General features: G+C 37.3%; 1 protein-coding gene across 1 annotated transcript in view; it reads left to right on the forward strand.

The window, feature by feature from the left end:
- RFX6 (regulatory factor X6) overlaps positions 1-21,969 on the forward strand; it is a 56,529-nt gene extending 34,560 nt beyond the window's left edge. Inside the window, exons 11-19 of the mRNA XM_070739577.1 lie at positions 950-1,109; positions 3,332-3,476; positions 7,070-7,164; positions 12,703-12,820; positions 14,697-14,819; positions 17,672-17,881; positions 18,021-18,536; positions 20,232-20,444; positions 21,794-21,969. Coding sequence (XP_070595678.1) covers positions 950-1,109; positions 3,332-3,476; positions 7,070-7,164; positions 12,703-12,820; positions 14,697-14,819; positions 17,672-17,881; positions 18,021-18,536; positions 20,232-20,444; positions 21,794-21,969 — 1,756 coding nt within the window. The remainder of the gene's footprint in view (positions 1-949; positions 1,110-3,331; positions 3,477-7,069; positions 7,165-12,702; positions 12,821-14,696; positions 14,820-17,671; positions 17,882-18,020; positions 18,537-20,231; positions 20,445-21,793) is intronic.
- The last annotated feature ends 329 nt before the right edge of the window (positions 21,970-22,298 follow it).

Here is a 22,298-nt window from a genome sequence, read left to right on the forward strand (position 1 = left end):
CTTATTCTTGTACCTAGCACTGACGATGTTACTTAATTTGATAATGAAATGTCTGAACGAATAGGTTCAGTATTTAATGTGACAATAATGTTTTGAGCCTTATGTATAGTAGAGAAATATTTATTGATAAATTTGTGTAAGATGGGCATTTATTTGATGACAATTCAAAGTCATCCAAGTTCAAAGTGGACTCTGAAAGAATTAATAGCTGTACTTCATAAAGCCCTTATTTTCATTTAGATTTCCGTTCCCCAGAAGTTCATGTTAATTTATGATGCTTGAATTCATTTTTCTTTATTAACAAATATTCTAAATGATCACCTATAAAAGCTGTCTGTTGTTGAAATCCCACCATCCACAAATGTCAGATTTTCTTCAAAATTTCCCTTGCTTCCCTGAATAGGTTGCATGTACTACTAGTAGCAGATAGATAAGCAATACCCATAGTTCTGTTGTGTAGGGAGTGCCAATCCACTTCTCATTATGAGCCAGCTGCAATGATCCAATACCCTTATTCAAACCCTGTTTTATTAAAAAAAATGATACTTTCTGTCTCACTTCTTTTAAGTTCTTTTGTAGAATTAAGTATTATAAAATACTTCAAAAGTTTAGATTGGAAGGGATTGAAGTAGTAATAGTCTATTTATCTAGTCAAAATCTATTGTTGCAATTCTGGGATAAATCAGATGGTGGACATTAAAGTTGGTACAGTGGCATTGGCACAAGTTGTTATAATGATGTTTGCCATAAGTTCCCAGTCTTACTGTATATCTAGTTTTCTGGTTCTGCCCATGAAGTTTTCCTATTAAACACAGACTGTAAAGTCTGGTTTGTGTTGAGCTATCACTTTTCTGGACGAAGCTGTTAATATTTTTTAATCATATAACACAAACATACCCATGCCATTCTGTGTTGGGATATATTCCAAACTCTTTATTTTTTGTTTCAGAATATTGGCTGATATAAGAAATTTTGCTAAAAACTGGGAACACTGGATTATTTCTGCACTAGAAAATCTACCAGAAGAACTTGCAGCAAAGAAATTACCGATTGGACGGAGATTTGTATCTTCCCTGAAGCGTCAGACCTCCTTTTTGCACTTAGCCCAGGTAGAGCTAAAGTAATGAAGAGTATAGCATTTATGGTATTTTATAAATTCAAGATGTACTGTATGTAGTCAAGTATGTCAACTAAACAATGCTGTTTGGTGGGACCCAAAGGAAGAGCCTTCTCTGTGGTGGCCCCGACCCTCTGGAACCAGCTCCCCCCAGAGATTAGAACTGCCCCCACCCTCCTCGCCTTTCGTAAACTCCTTAAAACCCACCTTTGCCATCAGGCATGGGGGAATTGAAACATCTCCCCTGGGCCTATACAGTTTATGTATGGTATGCTTGTGTGTCTGTTTGTTTTTAATAATGGGGCTTTTAGTGTTTCTTTTAAATTATTAGATTTGTTATATATTGTTTATTATTGCTGTGAGCCGCCCCGAGTCTACGGAGAGGGGCGGCATACAAATCTAGTAAGTAAGTAAGTAAGTAAGTAAGTAAGTAAGTAAGTAAGTAAGTAAGTAAGTAAGTAAATAAATGTGCAAAAATTTGTAGTAGAAATGCAATGAAGTTATGCTGCACACGTACTGCAAAGTAGCCTCTTTTGAAATAAGAGGAGAGAGAGAAGGAGAGAGAGAGAGAGAGATGTCAGAATCAGAATAGAACAGAATCAATATCAGAATAGAGCTGGAAGGGACATTGGAGTCTTCTAGTGAAGCCCTCAAGCAAGAGATCTTATACCATTTCAGACAAGGAACTGTCCAGTCTCTTCTTAAAAACTCCAGTGATGAACCACCCCCAACATCTGAAGGCAAGCTGTTCCATTGATTAATTGTCCTCACTGTTAGGAAGTTTCTCCTTAATTCTCTTGCCCCCTTCCCAAAGCAGAGAAAGAGTAGCTGGCTCAAAATTACCCATCTTACATAAGGCAGATTAGAACAGACAATGGCCTGATTTCTAGTGTCTTAGTAATAGCAATAGCAATAGCAACTGCAGTGATTCACATAACATTTAGACTGATATAGAGCTTCACAGTGCTTTACAGTCCTCTCTAAGCGGTTTACAGAGTTAGTATATCGCCCACAATAATCTGGGTCCTTGTTTTTTCACGACTTTGGAAGGATGGAATACCTTCGGGACCGCCTTCTGCCGCATGAATCCCAGCGACCGGTTCGGTCCCACAGAGTTGTCTGGCGGGACCCAGGGGAAGAGCGTTCTCTGTGGCGGCTCCGACCCTCTGGAACCAGCTCCACCCTGAGATTAGGATTGCCCCCACCCTCCTTGCCTTTCGCAAACTCCTTAAAACCCACCTCTGCCGTCAGGCATGGGGGAACTGAAACATCTCCCCCTTGCCCATGTTGTTTTGGTGTTAGATTGATTGTGTGCTTGTTTTTTAATATTCTGGGGTTGTTTTTTATGAATTTTTTAGCTTAAAATTGTAATTGGATTGGTGGGTATTGGATTTGTTATTATGTATTGTTTTTACCATTGTTGTGAGCTGCCCCGAGTTTGCGGGGAGGGGCGGCATATAAATCCAATAAATCTAATCTAATCTAATCTAATGGAAGGCTGATTCAACCTTGAGCCTGGTGAGATTCGAACTGCCAAATTTTAGTCAGCTGGCAGTCAGCAGAAGTAGCCTGCACTACTGTGCCACCATGGCCTTAACTATAACACCACACTGGCTCCCATATGGATAGTCCTCTGTACGGACTATCATACATGGTTCATTTAGTGACCATTTAAAGTTACAATGGCACTGAAAAAAGTGACTTATGACTATTGTATTATCCCCATGGTCATGTGATCAGAATTCAGATGTTTGGCAATTGACATATTTACGACGGTTGCCATATCCTGGGATCATGCAATCACCTTTTGCAAATCTTCTGACGACCATAATCAATGGAGAAGTTAGATTCACTTAACAACTGGGTCACTAACTTGACAACTGCAGTGATTTCACATAACAGCCATGGCAAGAAAGATCATAAAATGGGGCAAAATTCACTTAACTCACTTAGCAATAAAATATTGGGCCCAGTTATGGTCGTAAGTCGAAGACTACCTACTATTTGCTGTTGAGGCAGCTAAAATTTAGTTCCCAATCTGATAGTAATTTTAGCAGGTTATTGGTTTCATTAAATTACATTACAATAATATTGATATTTAAGTAGCAAAATAATCATATTTGATCCTGAATAATTTTAGAAATATAGCTGTGCTATGCCACTGCGATGCCATCAACAGACATTCAGGATTTTCCCTCTGTTTTGTCTTCACAGATTGCACGACCCGCTCTCTTTGATCAACATATAGTGAACGCCATGGTTACTGATATTGAAAAGGTTGATCTATATGGCATTGGATCCCAGGCACTTCTCACGGTTTCAGGGAGTCTGGATTCTGAGGCGGAGGGATACACTGAATGTAAGCTTCTGCTTACATCTGAAAGGATTGTGTTTCTCAGCCTGTCCTAGGGCTTTCATTCTGTTTCAGGGGTGTCAAACTCAAAAGCCGGGAGCTGGATCCGGCCCATGGGGTGCTGAGATCTGGCCCACAGGGCCACCCTGGAAACAGCGAGGGACTAGCCTGCTGTGCCTCTGCCAGCAAAAGTGGAGCTGGGGAAGGCCGCACATGGCCCTCCTGAGCTCCATTTTCCCTGGCAGAGATTTGCAGGAAGCCCCCATAGCCGAAAACGGAGCTCGGGAGCCCATTTTCTCTGACAGAATGCTTGGGCCACCACAGGTGCCCCCAACATGAGTGATGTTGACCTGGCCACACCTACCCCAGCCCCCAAGGTCAAACACAACCCGGATGTGGCCCTCAACAAAATCAAGTTTGACAGCCCTGTTTTATTCTGTAAAATTGAAATGCACGCTTGAACTTACCTTAAGCTCTCTGTATGTGATATGATTCTCTTTTGCGCTAGAAGCCAATTTAAAACAAGGCTGGCTTCACACATACGTCAACATGGACTTCTCTACAAAAATATCCAATTGACTACAGAAATTCCCTAATCACAGGAGATTCCCCATTCAATTCAATAGCATGAGCAGGTTTAGATCAACTTTTGCACTGCCTGCAAGGAACATTTTGACCTTAAAATTTCCCACAATTCAGCATATGGATTAAAAAGTAGCCAGTGGTGTTAAAATATTCATGAAACAGGACATATCCATTGGAAAGTATATACAGGTAGTCTTCATCTTATGACAACAGTTGAAACCAAAAGTATCCATTACTCAGGGAAACATTTTGCCCCATCTTATGACCTTTCTTGCCACAGTTGTTAAGTGAATTGTTGCTGGTGTTAAATTAGTGGTACCAGTGTTAAATGAATCTGGCTTCCCCAATGACTTTACTTGTCAGAAGGTCGCAAAATGGGGTCACATGACCCTGGGATATGGCAACTCTCATGAAGCGTCTGGATTTTGGTCATGTGACTATGGGGTTGCTGCAATGGTTGTAAGTCTGAAAAACAGTCGTAAGTCACTTTTTATCAGTGCCATTTTAACTTTGGTCACTAAACAAAATGTTGTAAGTCAAGGACTGCCTGTAATCAATTCTTGTGTATGTTATTTGAAAGGTTAGTCCCTTCTTCTTTCCCTTCCTCTTCTGCATAACTACTTCACACAGGGTGGGTTCTGATTTTCGTTGCTGCCAGTTCCATTCTTGATGCACTGTGCAGGCGCTTGCGTGCATGCGCAGAGCTACAAACCCAACTCCTGCACATGTGCAGAAACAAAAAAAACCCAAGATGGCACCACCGAGAAAGCCGCCTCGGGGGCAAGCCTGGGTCTCTGACTTTTATAGCGACCCAACCCGCCAAGTTACTACTGGTTCCATAGAACCCGTCTGAACTAGGAGGAACCCACTTCTGCATACATTGTGAAATAATTTGTCAACGTGTATATTTCTCTGGTGATTATTTCTTTATATTTTTATTAAGATCTTTGTGTCTGGCTATACGCTATCATTCTGGGTGTGACATGCAAATTATTCATCACATAAGGAAGATTCCAAATGTTTTTGTTGGATTCCTTTTTTTGTTTCGTTAGGTAATTGGCCAAATTTACTTTTCTTGTTCTCCCTTGGTTTAAAATTCTGATTAAATAAATAAATAAATAAATAAATAATAATAATAATAATAATAATTATTATTATTATTATTATTATTTATTGGATTTGTATGCCGCCCCTCTCCGCAGACTCGGGGCGGCTAACAACAATAATAAACACAACATGTACAATCCAATAATAAAAAACAACTAAAAACCCCTATTATAAAACCAAACATACACACAAACATACCATGCATAACTTGTAATGGCCTAGGGGGAAGAGCTATCTCAACTCCCCCATGCCTGGCAGTATAAATGAGTCTTGAGTAGTTTATGAAAGACAGGGTGGGGGCAGTTCTAATCTCCGGGGGGAGTTGGTTCCAGAGGTTCGGGGCCGCCACAGAGAAGGCTCTTCCCCTAGGGCTCGCCAAATGACATTGTTTAGTCGATGGGACCCGGAGAAGGCCAACTCTGTGGGACCTTATCGGTCGCTGGGATTCGTGGCAATTACTCATTGCCGTGAGATAGGCAAAGTTAATTAATACATAGAGGTCCAAACATTGCTTAATCTCACTACGTCAAGACAAGTATAACTGTATCACTATTGGTTAACATGAATTGAAGAATATGCAAATGTAACACAATAGGGCTTTTTGCTCCTCTATGTCAATTTCAAATGCTCTGAAAAATCTGCCAATCTTTAGACCCGATTTTGAGAAGTTTCTCCATAGGGAACCATAGATTGAAGGAGGAATTGTGCTTTCCTATAATGATGGTTAAAGCAGTTTCACCTGTAGGACATAGTTGGGGCTTTCTTTGTTAAATATGTTTTAAGTATACAAAAATACAGTTGTTATAAAACATCATTGACTCAGGACATTAAACCTACACTGATTTCAATCATTTAGATTTCCACTTTCACTGAAATTAAGGATAAATATTTAATGTGGCTTGATTTTTCTTAAATAAGTATAGTTTCTAAAAACATATTAGATTTGAAACTAGTAAAACAAAATTCAGATTACAAATACTTTCAATTTTTTGTATACACTGATGTTTTCTCGACTGTTCGGTAAATAAAGATTGTTGGCATTTTGGATTATCTAAATTCCCTCTCTTATCTTGATAGATAGTGATAGTTGATGGTTGATAATAGGACATCAGAGTTTCTGTATCCATCCCATAATGGCATACCCTGCAAGTTCTTGAATTAGTTCTCTGTTAGCCATAATAATGTTAAATGACAAATATAATTGTAATGATATTATATGCAGCCATATTCCTAAAAGCTTCACTATCCAAATCCTTGTAAATAAATCTTAGTAGTTATTTCCCCCCCCAAAAAAACTCTGATGAGAAGAGTAAGCATAACATTGGAAGGGTAAAAGAAAACTTAATTTTCTTCTACTCTGCCATCTCTCAACTATAATTTCCCTGAGTTGTTGGCTTTTTGGTTTGATTAGCATGCATCTTTGTGCAATAGGTAGGTAGGATCTGAATTTTTTTTTATGTGTAATAGAGATACTATAATCTCATTAACTGAGAACTTGGTCTTTAATGCATGACTTATCCAAAGAAGAACGCTATTGGTATGTATAGTGGGACAAAATGTTTTGAAAACGAAAATGTAGGCAGTAATCCGAACAAGTTCTATGATACATTATTTGAATATACAGCAGAACTGGGTAGCTTGATTGACTGAAAGAACTGTCAATTTTGAATAAATGCAAACCCTTCATAATCTTGCTGGGAAATAAGTCCAGCAGTTAGCTTAATAAATTCAAAAAATCTCTCTTATTTTCTCTCTTCTTATTTTTTCCTTCCTTGCTCTAATTCTCCCTTTTTCTTTCCTTCACATGCTACAAAACTAATAATGATGGGTGAGTGGCTTCCCCTCCTGTTCAGAGTAGAACACAACCACATATCTTCCTTTTTACATGATAGATGACTCTATTACAGTGTTCCAAGAATTGAAGGACCTGTTAAAGAAGAATGCTACTGTGGAATCGTTTATTGAATGGCTGGATACGGTCATTGAGCAAAGAGTTATTAAGGTAAGACTAAAACTGAAAATAAATGGCTTCTAATAGTGCTTGTTTATAAATTGATTTTCTAGGTCTTGCCTTTTTGATCAGCAACCTTTCTTCTTATGAATTTTTTTTCATCCAAATTTTGAATAGTTGCAGTTTCCAGTCCTCCTATGAAAATCCTCCAAAGTTTGATTTCAGAACATCTCCCAAAATTTCCACCACATTATCATTTTTACAGAATTGGGGAGGGAGTGGGATTAAGTACATCATATTAACAGTATTTGGGTTGGTTTAATATTAATTTTACATTTAAAGTCATTTAAATCAAGCCTAGGATTTTTGAATTGAGTCTTATGTATTTTTCTCCTTGTTCTGTCCTGGTGCCACCCACTATATAAAGCAGGGATCTCCAACCTTGGCAACTTTAAGACTTGTGGACTTCAATTCCCAGAAATTCTCCAGCCAGCATGCCTGGGTTGCCAAGGTTGGAGACCCCTGATATAAAGAGTAGCCTTAAGAATGTTACCTAAAAAGCATCCTTGGTCCCCCAAACTAAAACATGAATGTTCAGGTTTGCTTTATTGCTGTGATAGCAGGGTGCATTTACATAGTGCTGCAGGTGTATAGCAATTAATCCAGCATTATATATATCTTTCAAACTATTTATTCATAATATAATACTTTTGAGTTGGAAAAAAATCTTGCATTTATATTACTTACAAAGGAACTACAGGTGTCTATGCTTTCTCCTTTCGCAAACTGTAGTCTATCTCATTTTTCATGTATCAATAGGATAATACAGTATTTAATTCTTCTTATGGAGTTTTTTCTTATAAAGCATATAGAAAGGATAAAGGATGATGGACAGATATGTAACAATGTGGGAAGAAAAGGCATTGTCTGTCATATCCCATTCATAAAATAATTGCTACTTTCACACCACTTCTTATCATTGTACCAAAAAAATAACAAACAGAAAAATGATACCACTAGGTTTGTTTAGTTAATCTTTAAATGTTAATTATTTTAAAAAACAGTGGAAGAAAATTGCCCATCAATTAATATCTGTTATGGAACATTGTTCTAGAATAAACATGTACAATATTCAGGGTTTTCCAGCCACATCTGAAAACAGTACTGAACAATTTACTATATGAATCAAGATTAGAGAGTAAGGGGTAATGATTTACAGAGCACATAATCCTTCCATTGCCCTCGGCCTTCTGTTTGGCGAAAAAGAATAGGGCCTCTCCATCATACCAAATGGCTTCTTTTGTTTGCTGTTTTCAAAAGTGGCACTTTATAACTTCATCACAAACAGCTGAACTCTGATGTCTTACTCAGTGCTAGAGGATTATCCAAAATGAGCATGCGATCATTGTTTGATCCTATTTAACCATGTGAAATGGGTATATACCGCCTTTCAGGGTAAAACCTGGTCATAAATGGCTTATAAACTATTTTTATGAACGGTTTTGGGTTACACACAAAACATATTTACAACTGCAAAAACATTTTTATGAGCCAGTAGTTTGAAAGAGCTTAAAAGAAATAAAGATTTAATAAGATCCATTTAGGTCCCCTGAAATGGGTGGACTAACAAACCTTGGGGTTGAGAAGCTGAGCCTACAATTGGAAGGGTTTGTCTTTAGTCCTAGCAGATTGATTGGTGATCTAAAAGATAATTTCCAGTACATGCACTCTATGGGATAAACCAATGGAAGTCTTGTTATAATCACTGCTACCTTTGATTTGATCTTCAGCTGTATGATACTTGATTAACTGTTTATATTTCATACCACGCCATACTGAATAACTTAAACCTATTGGTTCTCCTATCCAATTTTGAGTTTTCATTTAATGTTAAATCAAGGAAGATAATAGAAGAGGTAGTCGAGTAAAGTTTAACAAGTAGATGTAGCATATTCACAATGCAATTATTCTAAGAACTAAAGTATATGCTTTTATGGATACCAATTCAGTCTTTTCATCCTTCATTAACAGCAATAATTGGTGAGTAATTTTCAAATAATTAAAGCATACAGAGCAATCATTTGAAAAACTTCACACCCACATGTCCTGATTCAGATCAGGCTTTTCTCTAATTGTTGTTATCAAAATAATTAATATGTGCACGCTATATAGTGAGGTGTAATGAGTTGCAATGCAAACTTGAGGTGGAGGATCATACAATGGGTAGATGCACCTGTTGAGACAGAAGCTTGGCTTCAGAAGGGAAAATCCCAGTCTTTCTACTTTCTTGTCAACTGGCTGATTCCAAGTCAGGATTTTAAACTATGGAAGCCTCAGAATAGGCTGGCTTAGAATGGTTCTCAGAATTCTGGGAGCTTTTCTGTGATACAGCTTAAGGGCATCAGGTTGAGAAAAGCTACTATAGAGCAGGTTCTCCGACCTCGGCAACTTTAAGACTTGTGGACTTCAACTCCCAGAATTCCTCAGCCAGTTTTGTTAGCTTTGCTGGCTAAGGAATTCTGGGAGTTGAAGTCCACAAGTCTTCAAGTTGCCAAGGTTGGAGAACCCCGGTTTAGAGGATGAGTTAAGTTCCAGGTGAGGAAAAGGGGGAGGGAGTTTGGCTTATTGAAAGCCTACAATCACAAGAGGAAAACTAAAAATGTACTGCGTACGGATCTGTAAAAATGTTGATTTTTTTACATCTATGGCATTCAGATCTTGTGAGATTTTTCAGGAGATACAGAGTTAAAGGATATTTTGTTCCCAATACATTGTGGTAAAGCCTTGCCTTCCTGCAGACTAACAATTCTACTTTTTGACCTGCAAACTTAGTATTATTTTATTGCGACAATTGTGACTCTGTACTAGGTTCTTTGCTTGTTTTCTTCCTATAAGCAAGCTTTAACCTCTCTCCTTCTCACAGTAGCACGAGGGCTTACTTGGTCTTTGTATATTCTTCCCACAAAAGATTTTGAACTTCCATTGTTTAATTAAATATCAGTTCCCTATTCTTTCCCCAAGGTATAGTTCATAGTTGAGAATGCAGTTACTGACTCCTGATCTTATATCCCTGAACTCCATGCCAGTAAATTCCATAGATTTTTTTCCCTCCTTCTCAGAGAGTATGAAAGGTCGACATAGAAATTTTCTAGGCAGAGAAGATGGATTAGATACATACTGAATTTTTAAAAATCGAGTTAATGGGAAGGGGAAAATTATTTTGCTTACTTTTGGATAATTCCTGATATCTCAATTCATTTTCAGGCAATACTCTCATTTTTTGTTCTATTTTTTTTTTAAATCAGCACTTACATTTTATAAAAAGTAGACTGCCAACCTTTATCAATACTTCTATTTTAAGCTTCCCCCCTCTTACCAATCATTGCAAAGGGTTTGAAATGCAAAATTGCAAATTAAAATATTGAGTTTCTTGAGCACATAGACATTCCAAATGTTATAAACATGCTTTTGTGTACCCCATGACAGAGTTGCTGGGGGCACATAAATATTTACAAGAGATATTAAACAAAATAAAGTTATATAACAAAAATAATAATCCTATTGTTTGATTCATCAAAGTTGTTGTTCGGTTGATAACAAAAGGAAGTAGGCAGAAACCAATCCATTTATATCCATTAACATTACTCAAAATGTTACAGTTCTATTATTATGCCAGAGGCAAAGTGTTTTAAAAGCAACACCTCTAAATTGCTTTTGAAGGACCAGGGGATACATGATAGCAGTGTTCCAATATTTGAGGGGCTTCCACAAAGAGGAGGAGGTCACGTTATTTTTCAAAGCACCTGAAGGACAGACAAGGAATAATGGATGTAAACTGATCAAGGAGGAACCTTCTGACAGTGGGAACAATCAACCAATGGAACAGCTTGTCTTTGGAAGTTGTGGGAACTTCATCACTTGAGACTTTCAAGAAGAGGTTGGACTGCCATTTGTCAAAAGTGACGTAGGATCTCCTGCTTGAGAGGAGGATTGGACTAGATGTCCTACAAGGTTCCTTCTGCTACTCTGTTACACAGTTAAAAAGTCTCAACAGGATCCAAACCCATATTTTGAGAAGTCCTTTGGGGTAGGAAATTTAGCTTCAAATTCCTGGTGGTTTAATATATTCTATAGCAATGATGGCAAACCTTTTTTCTCATCATGTGCCAAAAGCACATGCATGTGCTGGCCTCCATAATACAATGCACCCCCAACGCATGTGCACACGACCCTCCCTGCCCCCTGTGCATGTGTACATGACTCCCCCCAGTGCTCCCCCCTCCCACACGTGTGACTGCCCCTGCCCCCATTTTGGACTTAGCATGCCCACTTGCAGCCTTCTGGGACCCAAAATTGCCTGGGGGGGACCACTAACCCCCACCCCCCCCAAGGACCTGTTTTTGACCTAGAAGGTCTCCCTATTGTTACATGTGTTATGTCTGCCTGGTATGCAACTTTATTCCTCTTTAGCATTCATCTCCATTGTTTTGTGATGCATTTCCTATCTCTCTAGGATTTACCTCTATTTGCTTCTGTGAGGCACTCCCTGTTCCTGTTATATTTGTGTGTTTATATTCTTGATGTCTTGTATAGCATTTTAACTGCATTTGATTAAAACTATTTGAAACACCTGCAGCCTCCTGGAACCGAAAATGCTGTGCTCCCACTGTCCCCCGTGCATGTGTAGGTGATCCCAACCCTGGTGAGCATGTGCATGCGCTTAGAGCTGAGCTGGGCCATGGCTCGTGTGCCCCACAGAAAGGGCTCTGCATGTGAGCTGTGGCACACATGCTATAGGTTCGCCATCACGGTTCTATAGGTATCCATTTTCTTGAAGTCTCAGGGCTTCTCTGTACTGCCTAGTTGTCACTACTATTTTTCTTTCCATGAGCTATTTATTTTTCTGTGAGCTTTTGTTTTTTTTAAAAAAAAAGACCAGTGGTGTACTGTTTTTGCATCATTGAGGTAAAAGTATTTCACTCCCACTCCAAAATAGCCCAGTGGCTATTCACAGAGGGAGGTGGCTATGAATTTATTTATTTATTTATTTATTTTATTACTTGGATTTGTATGCCGCCCCTCTCCGAAGACTCGGGGCGGCTCACAACATGTAAAAACAAATCATAAGTAATCAAACAATTTAAAATTTTAAAGATTTAAAAAACCCCATATACTAACAGACACACACACAGACATACCATGCATAAATTAAACGTGCCCAGGGGGAGATGTTTCAATTCCCCCATGCCTGACGGCAAAGGTGGGTTTTAAGAAGTTTACGGAAGGCAGGAAGAGTAGGGGCAGTTCTAATCTCCGGGGGGAGTTGGTTCCAGAGGGCCGGTGCCGCCACAGAGAAGGCTCTTCCCCTGGGGCCCGCCAACCGACATTGCTTAGTTGACGGGACCCGGAGAATATGAATATCTCTTCATGCAAATACACTATTCTTCCTTAGTCAATATGTGGTTTTCTAGAGAGGCCATCAAAGGAAAAAGACAAGTAAAGTGATCTCTGGAAATATTAACGCAATAATGTGGAATCTGCTCTGTACTAAAATATGAAAGATTCAAAAACAATATTTTCTCCTTTTAGGCAAGCAAGCAAAATGGTCGATCTCTAAAGAAGAGAGCCCAAGACTTCCTTCTCAAGTGGAGCTTCTTTGGAGCCCGAGTAATGCATAATCTCACTTTGAACAATGCATCCAGTTTTGGTATTTGATTCTTCTCCAATTCTTTTGTTTGTTTAAGGAATATTCCAGTTGATAATTCTATTCTTATTAAGTCAGAGGACAGGCTCTCTCCTGATAAGTTAGTAGCATCACCTTTCAGCTTCAGTGAAGTTCTGGTAAACCTATTTTGTTGTTTTCCAGGAAAAACAACAAATAGTTGTTTTAAAGCAGTGCATGCCACCTTCAGAACAGTAAAGTAAATATGTCTTTCATTCAATAAGTGATCCGTGCTTGCATTCAAAGGAAATTATTGCATACCATGCCTCAATTCCTGTGTTTATGGTACAGTGGAATAATTAGATCAAGTATCATAAATGCCTAAGGGCCATCATAGTTTAATTAAAGGTGGTCAGTGTCAAACACAGAAAAAGCTAGAAGTTATTCTTTTTATTCTTTCAAAACAGAATGTTGGAAAGAAATCCTATAAACAAGATCAGGACTATGTGAGCAGTAAACTCTCAAGAAGCTGGCAAAAAAGAGAAGAAGAAAAGGAATTAAGTTAAAAATGGACTGGGTCTGATGGGGTCTATAGAGAAAACATTCTGGAAAATCAAGTGGGGGAGGAAGTTGGGCAGCCTTCAAATTGTTGGGAATACTTCCATTCTAAGCTCTTTTCCTCCCTTCCTTTGCATCATATCATCTTATAGGCCAGTGTATCTCAATCTTAGCAATTTTAAGATTATCTAGATTTCAAATGGCTGGAATCTGGGAACTGAAGTCAAACATCTTAAAGTTGCTAAGACTGAGAAACTCTCCTATAGATCACAATGCAACTTACTCTTTGTTGCCCAGTGCACATACTTTATCTTCACAAAAATATACCGGTGCACAAGAAGAGAGGTATGAAAAACAACACATTGATTTGTTAACCAGAAAAAAGAATACAGCCTTTCCCATGACTGCTGATGGTAAAGGAGTTGGGAAGCCACATTGTTTGCTTCCCCTACCTTTTAAAAACTTTATTCTTTAACATAGTTGTATACACCTTTTTTTCTGTAAATCCCTCCCTTAAGCTCTACAAAATTAAAAAGTCTAATGACATCAACAACTATGCAACCTGCAGCTCCTAAAAGAAATAATAATAATAATAATAATAATAATAATAATAATAATAATAATAATAATAATAATAATAATTCAAAAAAATGTGCAGCCTCTGTAAAAATTGATTGCCAGGCATATTTATTTTCTTCTTCTTTTGAATCTCACACACTTTCTTGTCACATCTTCATTCATGGAACTGGTTTATCATCTGATAGATATAAATATGGCTTCTCCAGCATAAACAGAACATGAATTCATCCCCATCCCATCCAAATCTTCATTTTTGTTTATGAAAAGAGGAGGCACCTGATTCTCACAACAGATATAATTGTTGGATGGGGCAGCTATGCACCACTAGATGTTTAATAGAGAGGATGATATTCTGCCATATGTATAACAACATTATTCCTTTAGAGTTCCTTATACATACAAATTTACAAATAGGCCATCAAGATTCTGTCAGCTTCTTTTTAGTTGTTTAACATTAGTAAAATGCAGCAAATCCATATTCCTGCATGGATTCAGTGTTACCATGTTCTAATGTAGGCCTGTTCAAGTATAAAACATGTTTCACTTTCATCAGCGTTGTACTTTGATGTCATCGGTGGTTAAATAACTTGCAGGACAGTAAATATATTGAGTGAGGTGGGCCAGCATCAAGCAAGATTAGGGTAAGGAGTTAAGCACCGTGCTTTGTTGGTCTTGGTAGGTCACTGAAAGTCCAGCAATTATTTGTTTGTTTTACTTGCTCCTTGTGCAGATGGTCAGCAAGATAAGGTGATGCACCATCTCTTCACTTTTCTTCCTGTGGCAGGTTCATTTCATCTCATCCGCATGCTTTTAGATGAATACATCCTGCTTGCGATGGAGACCCAGTTCCATAACGATAAAGAACAAGAACTCCAGAATTTATTGGACAAATATATGAAGAATCTAGGTAACTGGAATGGGCTGTTTGCAATCCTGTTTGCCTAATGCTAAGTAGACAGATGTCTAAATTGAGTGAATATTTGGATGCACTTACATGTTGGTCTATAGAGAAATAATTGTCCCATACGTAACACTCTCATGCTTATTTCTTTAAATTTCTAGACAATTAATTCTAAATTCATGTAGACATTTAATAATATTCAAAATGGTTTTTTTTTACAAAGCAAATCTGTCTAAATTTAATGGCAGACACTGTTGAATCAATATTTTTTTATTGTACTTTTATTTTTTAGATGTAATTAAAATTAAAATCCAAATTATCCAAACTCCAATGAATTTCTCCTCTTCAATAAATTGCTACAAAAGCTTTTATTATTCCTTCAAATGAACTTTTGACTTTGTTTCATGCAAGGGAGGGGAAATTATTTTTCATATAATCCGCTAAAGAGCATGCTTTCAAATTCTGTATGTTTTAGTATTTGGCCCAAACTATTACATATTTAATAGGCCAGAATCAGCATTTTACCTATGAATCAGTAGTGGGTTGCTCCCAATTTGGCCCAGTTCTAAGAACCAGTGGTGCCAGTGGCAGGAAGCTCCACTTACTCGCCCAGGACACTGTGTATGAACCAGTAGTAAAGGGTTTTAGAACCCACTACTGATATTTAGTTATTTTATTTATTTATTTATTTTGTCTAATACACAATAATACACAATGAAGGTTATAGAGGATATACTTGAGTGAAATGTATTAGAGAAAGAAGAGAAGAGAAAATATAGGAATAAAATGTATGTATGAGAGAATAGCAGAAAGGATATAAGAATAAAAGAGAAGATATAGGAGATATAGGAGAGACTATAGGACAGGGGACGGAAGGCACTTTAGGAATGTGATTGAATCTAATAAATGTCCAATGCAGATTGTTGAAGAAAAATACTTTAAAAATACAGAACAGAACAAAACAGAATAACAGAGTTGGAAGGGACCTTGGATATTTTCTAGTCCAACCCCCTACTCAGGCAGAAATCCCTTTACTATTTCAGAAAAATGGTTGTCCAATCTCTTCTTTAAAAACCTACAAAATAAAAGTAGTTTTTTCTTTTATTTTTCAAACGATTTTTAAAGCCCTTTTTAAAAAAAAGAAACCGCATTTTCTAATAGCTAGAAGTATAATCTGCAATACATTCTGGGCTTTATCTCTGTGCTAATCATCTATTAAATGGCATCTTCATTACAATCTTTGTTATTGCAATGTTTAGTCATATAGAGCACCTTAATAATTTACTGTTTAACAGATCTGTTATCATGGTAACCACTAAGTCTCATTCCTAAAATGATCTGAATGCATTTCTATTCTATATTGCATATAAATATTGTATATTTCTTTAGGTGAAAGTCACTGTCACTATTTTTAAAATTACAGCATAAATATTTTATTTATTTATTTATTTATTTATTTATTTATTTATTTATTTATTTATTTATTTATTTATTTTGTCCAATACACAATGAGGGTTTTAGTGGGTATATATCTATATACACATAGTAAAATACATGATGAAGGTTATAGAGGAGATACTCATAGTAGAATATATCTAAGAAATAATAGAAAAGAAGGTATAGTAATAGAACATGTCAATGAAAGAATAGAAGAAGAGATATAGTAATAGAAGAAAGGTATAGGAGATATAGGAGAGCAATAGGACAGGGGACAGAAGGCACTCTAGTGCACTTGTACTCGCCCCTCTTAGGAATCTGGATAGGTCAACCGTAGATAATCTAAGGGTAAAGTGTTGGGGGTTTGGGGATGACACTATGGAGTCCGGTAATGAGTTCCACGCTTCGACAACTCGGTTACTGAAGTCATATTTTTTACAGTCAAGTTTGGAGCGGTTAATATTAAGTTTAAATCTGTTGTGTGCTCTTGTGTTGTTGTGGTTTAAGCTGAAGTAGTCGCCGACAGCCAGGACGTTGCAGCATATGATTTTGTGCGCAATACTTAGATCTTGTTTAAGGCGTCTTATTTCTAAACTTTCTAGGCCCAGGATTGAAAGTCTAGTCTCATAGGGTATTCTATTTCGAGTGGAGGAGTGAAAGGCTCTTCTGGTGAAGTATCTTTGGACATTTTCAAGGGTGTTAATGTCTGAGATGCAATATGGGTTCCAAACAGATGAGCTGTATTCGAGGATGGGTCTGGCAAAAGTTTTGTAAGCTCTGGTAAGTAGTGTGAGATTGCCAGAGCAGAAGCTATGTAGGATTAGGTTTACAACTCTTGAAGCCTTCTTGGCTATATTGTTGCAGTGGGCTTTGACACTTAAATCTTTTGTTATTAGTATACCAAGGTCTATAACCGAGTGGGGATTATCTGTGATAATTTGATTATTCAGTTCGTATTTGGAGTTCAGATTCTTCTTCCCAATGTGTAGGACAGAGCATTTGCTAGTTGAGATTTGGAGTTGCCATGTGTTAGACCACTCAGAAACAGGGTCAAAGTCTTTTTGGATAGTACAGCCTCCTAAAACAGCCTTCACTAAATTAGTGCTACCCAGGATGCCAGATATCAACTTCCATTCATTGCAATCTAAGACATCTGGAGGGCTCTAGGGTTAAGGAAGGCCGCCTAACCAATCCAATATTATTGATGCCAAATATCTTATCTGCCTGGGTGGTTGTTCATTATTTAGGCAAGGGAAAATAATGAAATCTGTGTGACAATGTCACCATGCAAATTGCTGCAACTTACATCCTTTGTCTAATATGTCAAGATACAAGCGTGCAATGGCAGTGGAAAAGATGGATTTCTGTCTCGTTTTCTGGTCTATGTTTCATACTACCAAACCTTTTGTTATTTTCTCTAGATGCCAGTAAAGCCACCTTTACAGCATCCCCCAGTTCTTGTTTCCTAGCAAACCGCAACAAGGCTGTGCCTATTGTTACCGATGCCTCAGTGAAAAATGAATGCCTGATGGAGCAAACCTATTTCTCTTTATCATCTGGTCATCATAGTAGCATATCGTCTGGTCTGAACCCATGCCCTGAAGGAGACAGTGAGAATATGCATACTACAGGTAGGAAGCAAAGGAGGTGCTTGCTCTTGATCAGTTCTTTTAAGTTGCTGAAAGGGATCACAGAAGAAGAATTCTTGAATACCCATGACTATTGTTTGTTGGCTGGTTGTAGAAAAAAAAATTCTGTTTGTTTTCCCAGGTCAGACTGACCTCTCTCAGAGCACTGCCCACCTTATCACTCCACCCATTTCTCCAGCCATGGTCAGCCGAGGAAGTGTTATCAACCAGGGACCGATGGCTGCCAGACCATCCAATGTAGGCCCTTCATTACCTGCACACTCGCATTGCTCTTCTTATTCTGAATACCTCTACCCAACGGTGCCACAAACGAACCAGAACTTCTATGGAGTTGGTGCCAGTTATCCAGCCATGTTCAGGGCACAGACTCATCCACCTTCGGGATCCTGTTCCCAGAGGGCAGAATCTAGCCTCTGTCCAGCAGCCAATGAGCAGCAACGTTTCTCCCGGGACTATTTCAATAGCAGCTGTGCTGTGTCTTCATATAGCGCCCGATCCCTTCCTCTCTACGGAGCCTCTTCAGCTGCACAGGACACCCATTGTATGCAATTTTTGAACAATGGGAGTTGCAACTTTGTGAACAGCACCACAACAAGTTCTTGTCAAGGATCATCATATTCCACAGCTGCTTCTAATGGTATTAATCCTTTTCAGAATTTTACTTGAATGTCTTTGCTCTACAGTTTAGTCTAGTGTCCTTATAGTCCATGGACTAGTTCACGTGTGGATTTTAACTTTGTGTCAGCATGTGCAGATGTTTTTAAACTCACCCATTTAGTGAGCAATTAACACTGAGATATAATAAAAGTTGAGAAATGAATAAGAGTTAATGGAAACATCTCATGGGTTTATGTTAAAATCTAGCCAACAGATACTGATAAAGGTACCATAGTTCTGTAGGATATTGCAACAGTCACAACTATGAAATTAAGTCCCCATCAATCAGAACCATGACAATGTCAAATGATTGCTGAATAAGTAGTTATTAAGCAACGGTTACCTGTACTAGAATATTTGATACTGAATATTTGAGTTTATTGTTTGTAATAATCATGTTCCTGATACTTTATTTATTTGTTTGTTTGTTTGTTTATTTGTTTATTCATTCATTCATTCATTCATTTATTTATTTATTTGATTTGATTTGTATGCCGCCCCTCTCCGTAGACTCGGGGCGTACTACTTTGCTGTGTAGTTGATCATTCTAGTATTATTTAGATGTACACATAGTTAAGCTAGAAAGGCTGTTTCATGAGACCATCTAAAATACTTTCCCCATCCTAGGTCTTCATGAGGAATTGCATCTCTGTAATCCACAATCATTTAGCAATACAAAGGCACATGCAACAGTGTGATTGGTTTTTGCTTCTGTTTTCCAACTTTACCTCCACTGCATGAAGTGGATTCAAATTTGATTTTGTTAGCCATGACTTTAATATTTAAGGTTTAAATTGTTGCCAAATATTTCCTGATTGATACAATGGATACTATAATTAAAATCTTTCCAAAATAATATGTTACAATTCCTTTCTGCTAGAAAGTCTAATTATCTATATTCTGTAAATCCTCATTTCTTCTGATGTTGATTATATTATAATTAATACATACATACATACATACATACATACATACATACATACATACATATCCTTAACATTTATAGATAAGGTATATTATATAAATATTATATATAAGGTATATTATATATATATATATATATATATATATATATATATATATATATATATATATATATATGTGTGTGTGTGTGTGTGAATGATGAGGCAGCAGCCATCTCGATCACCGGAACATAGAAACTTTAATAAAACCACTTAGCTTTCGTTAGCGTGCTGCTAACTTCGTCAGAGTTTTAAAATGCCGTGGGAGACAAACATCTTTATAAAGCATTACTCAGTCTGCTCATTGCCCGCGTCTCCCACGGCATTTTAAAACTCTGACGAAGTTAGCAGCACGCTAACGAAAGCTAAGTGGTTTTATTAAAGTTTCTATGTTCCGGTGATCGAGATGGATATATATATATATATATATATATATATATATATATATATATATATATATATATATATATAATATAAATATAAGAATGATTACATCTTTAGCTGGAAGAGCATCTTTGTCCCATATTTATAGCAATAGAAAGGCACATGCAACATGAAAGTTTATTTCTGTATTTAAAAAATATTTATTAAACAAATTTAATAATTTAAGCTTTATTTTTTTAAAAAACTTAAGATTTACAGTGTATGTCCTTATACAATATTGTCCGCTGTTTTAGATGTTTACTCACTGATTGTCAATCTCCTGTTAACAGGATTCTATGGAAATAATACAGACTATTCAGATTCCCACAGATTTGAGTCACTGGTAGATCAGCACGTTTCTGTCATCAGCAGCATAAGCAGCATTCGCCCGTTGTCTACATACAGTGACATTCATGATTCACTCTGCATCCTAGAAGATACAGGAAGGAAACCGGGAGCATCTTATTATCCAGATGCCTCAATCGCTGGCCAGAACTCTATAAGTAAGTAAAACTAAATAGGGTTGGTATAGCATGGATTCCTCTTCTTTTGAATCCATGCCTAAAATTAATGTGAAAGGAAGAATTGTGTTGATTAAACCATCCTCACAATTTCCACAAAGTAGCTAAAGAAACTGAATAATTCCTTAACTATTAAGCTGAAGAATAAAAAAACTAAGGGTATCCAGAACTGATTGAACAGAAGAATAAATAATACAGATTGGTATTGGTAGGATATACAATAAAAGAGTGGAGAAGGGTGGCCTAGAATAATAATAATAATAATAATAATAATAATAATAATAATAATAAGAAGAAGAAGAAGAAGAAGAAGAAGAAGAAGAAGAAGAAGAAGAAGAAAGCATGTGAATCTGCGCACACAGAGACGGAGGTGCGCCCATGTTCTGGAATGCGCAGAAGCAAAAAAAAACTTGCCAGAACACAGGCGCACCCGCATCTCCATGTACAATTTTGCTACCTGCACAGGCGCAGAAGTATAATTCCACTCAAACTCATGGTGCCTCCAGAGCCGCAGAGGCAAGCCCAATTAGGCGTTCTGGCTAGCAGCGCACAGCGACAATATGGTATATGTGTCCCTTTGCTATGTTAAATCTTCTCTATGTTTCACTCAGTAGACCTAAAGAATTTCTAAGGCCACAAAATAGTTTAGTGGTGGTTGCAGGACATAGAATTGACACTTTAATACACATGCTCACACCAGGAAAGTTAGTGACATATAGTGATAATCCCTTTCCTTATTTGAACTCTCTGAGATTATTATACACAGACACATTTTCCAGTTTCCAAATAAAAATCAAAGCAGCTGACTTGGGAATTACTAAAACTGTTAAAGGTAGTCCTCGCAACAGTTCATTTAGTGATGTCCACAGTTACAACGGCATTGAAAAAAGGGACATGACTGTTTTTCAGAGTTACAACCTTTGTAGTATCCCCATGAATATGTGTATTGAAATCCAGGCAATTAACTCACACTTAAGACCATTGCATTGTGTCCCAAAGTCATCCTTTTGCGATCTGTTGAGAATCAAAGTAAACAGGGAAGCCAGATTCACTTAACTGGCTGGAAAGGTTGTAAAATGGGGCAAAATTCACTTAGCCAATATTTCACTTAACAGAAATTTTGGGCTCAATTGTGATTTTAAGTTGTGGACTAGCTGTATTAGATTACATTCCTCAATTCAGTGCATAATTAATGTAAATCTTGACATATCAAGTTTAAGAAATGAAATCCAGATTTGAGAGTGATCCTACTAGAATGATCCTACTAGACTCTTTTTCCTTTCCCTTTTTTTAAAAGCACCACAAAGAATAATTTATCATTTTCTTTGTAGCTTCAGAAATGCTCCCTGCTCTGCCTACAAACTCCTCTGAATGCATGTATGGCCATTCTCGTCAGTGCCCTTCTCAGGAACCAATGGACTCTTCTGGACAATCTAACAATCAGATGGGATCAACCTTACCGCCGATTAATATTGTCTTCATGGGAACTGCTGCTGGAGGCACCTGATTTTTAGTGCTCACTTACTTCCTCCACCTGACAACTTTTTTTCATCAGAAAAGTTTTACAAATTTGTTCTTAAAGAGCATCCAGACAGATTTTACAGTTAAATCATATTGGACTACTTCTGAGTCCAAGTGCAAATTATTTCTTATATGTAAATGAGAATATACTTGCAAAGTGGTGGTGGGGTTTTATGTGTCTCTTCTTATTGTTGATTGGATTTAAATGCACATTTAGAGAATGTCTATCATTCCTCTTTCCCCTCATTGCAGTTTAAAACAATAATCAAACCAGTGTTTCATTCTTTCAGCATGCATTCCTTTCTCTCTTAACAA

The sequence above is a fragment of the Erythrolamprus reginae genome, chromosome 1 (assembly GCF_031021105.1).
Source record: "Erythrolamprus reginae isolate rEryReg1 chromosome 1, rEryReg1.hap1, whole genome shotgun sequence".
Classification (NCBI taxonomy): domain Eukaryota; kingdom Metazoa; phylum Chordata; class Lepidosauria; order Squamata; family Dipsadidae; genus Erythrolamprus; species Erythrolamprus reginae.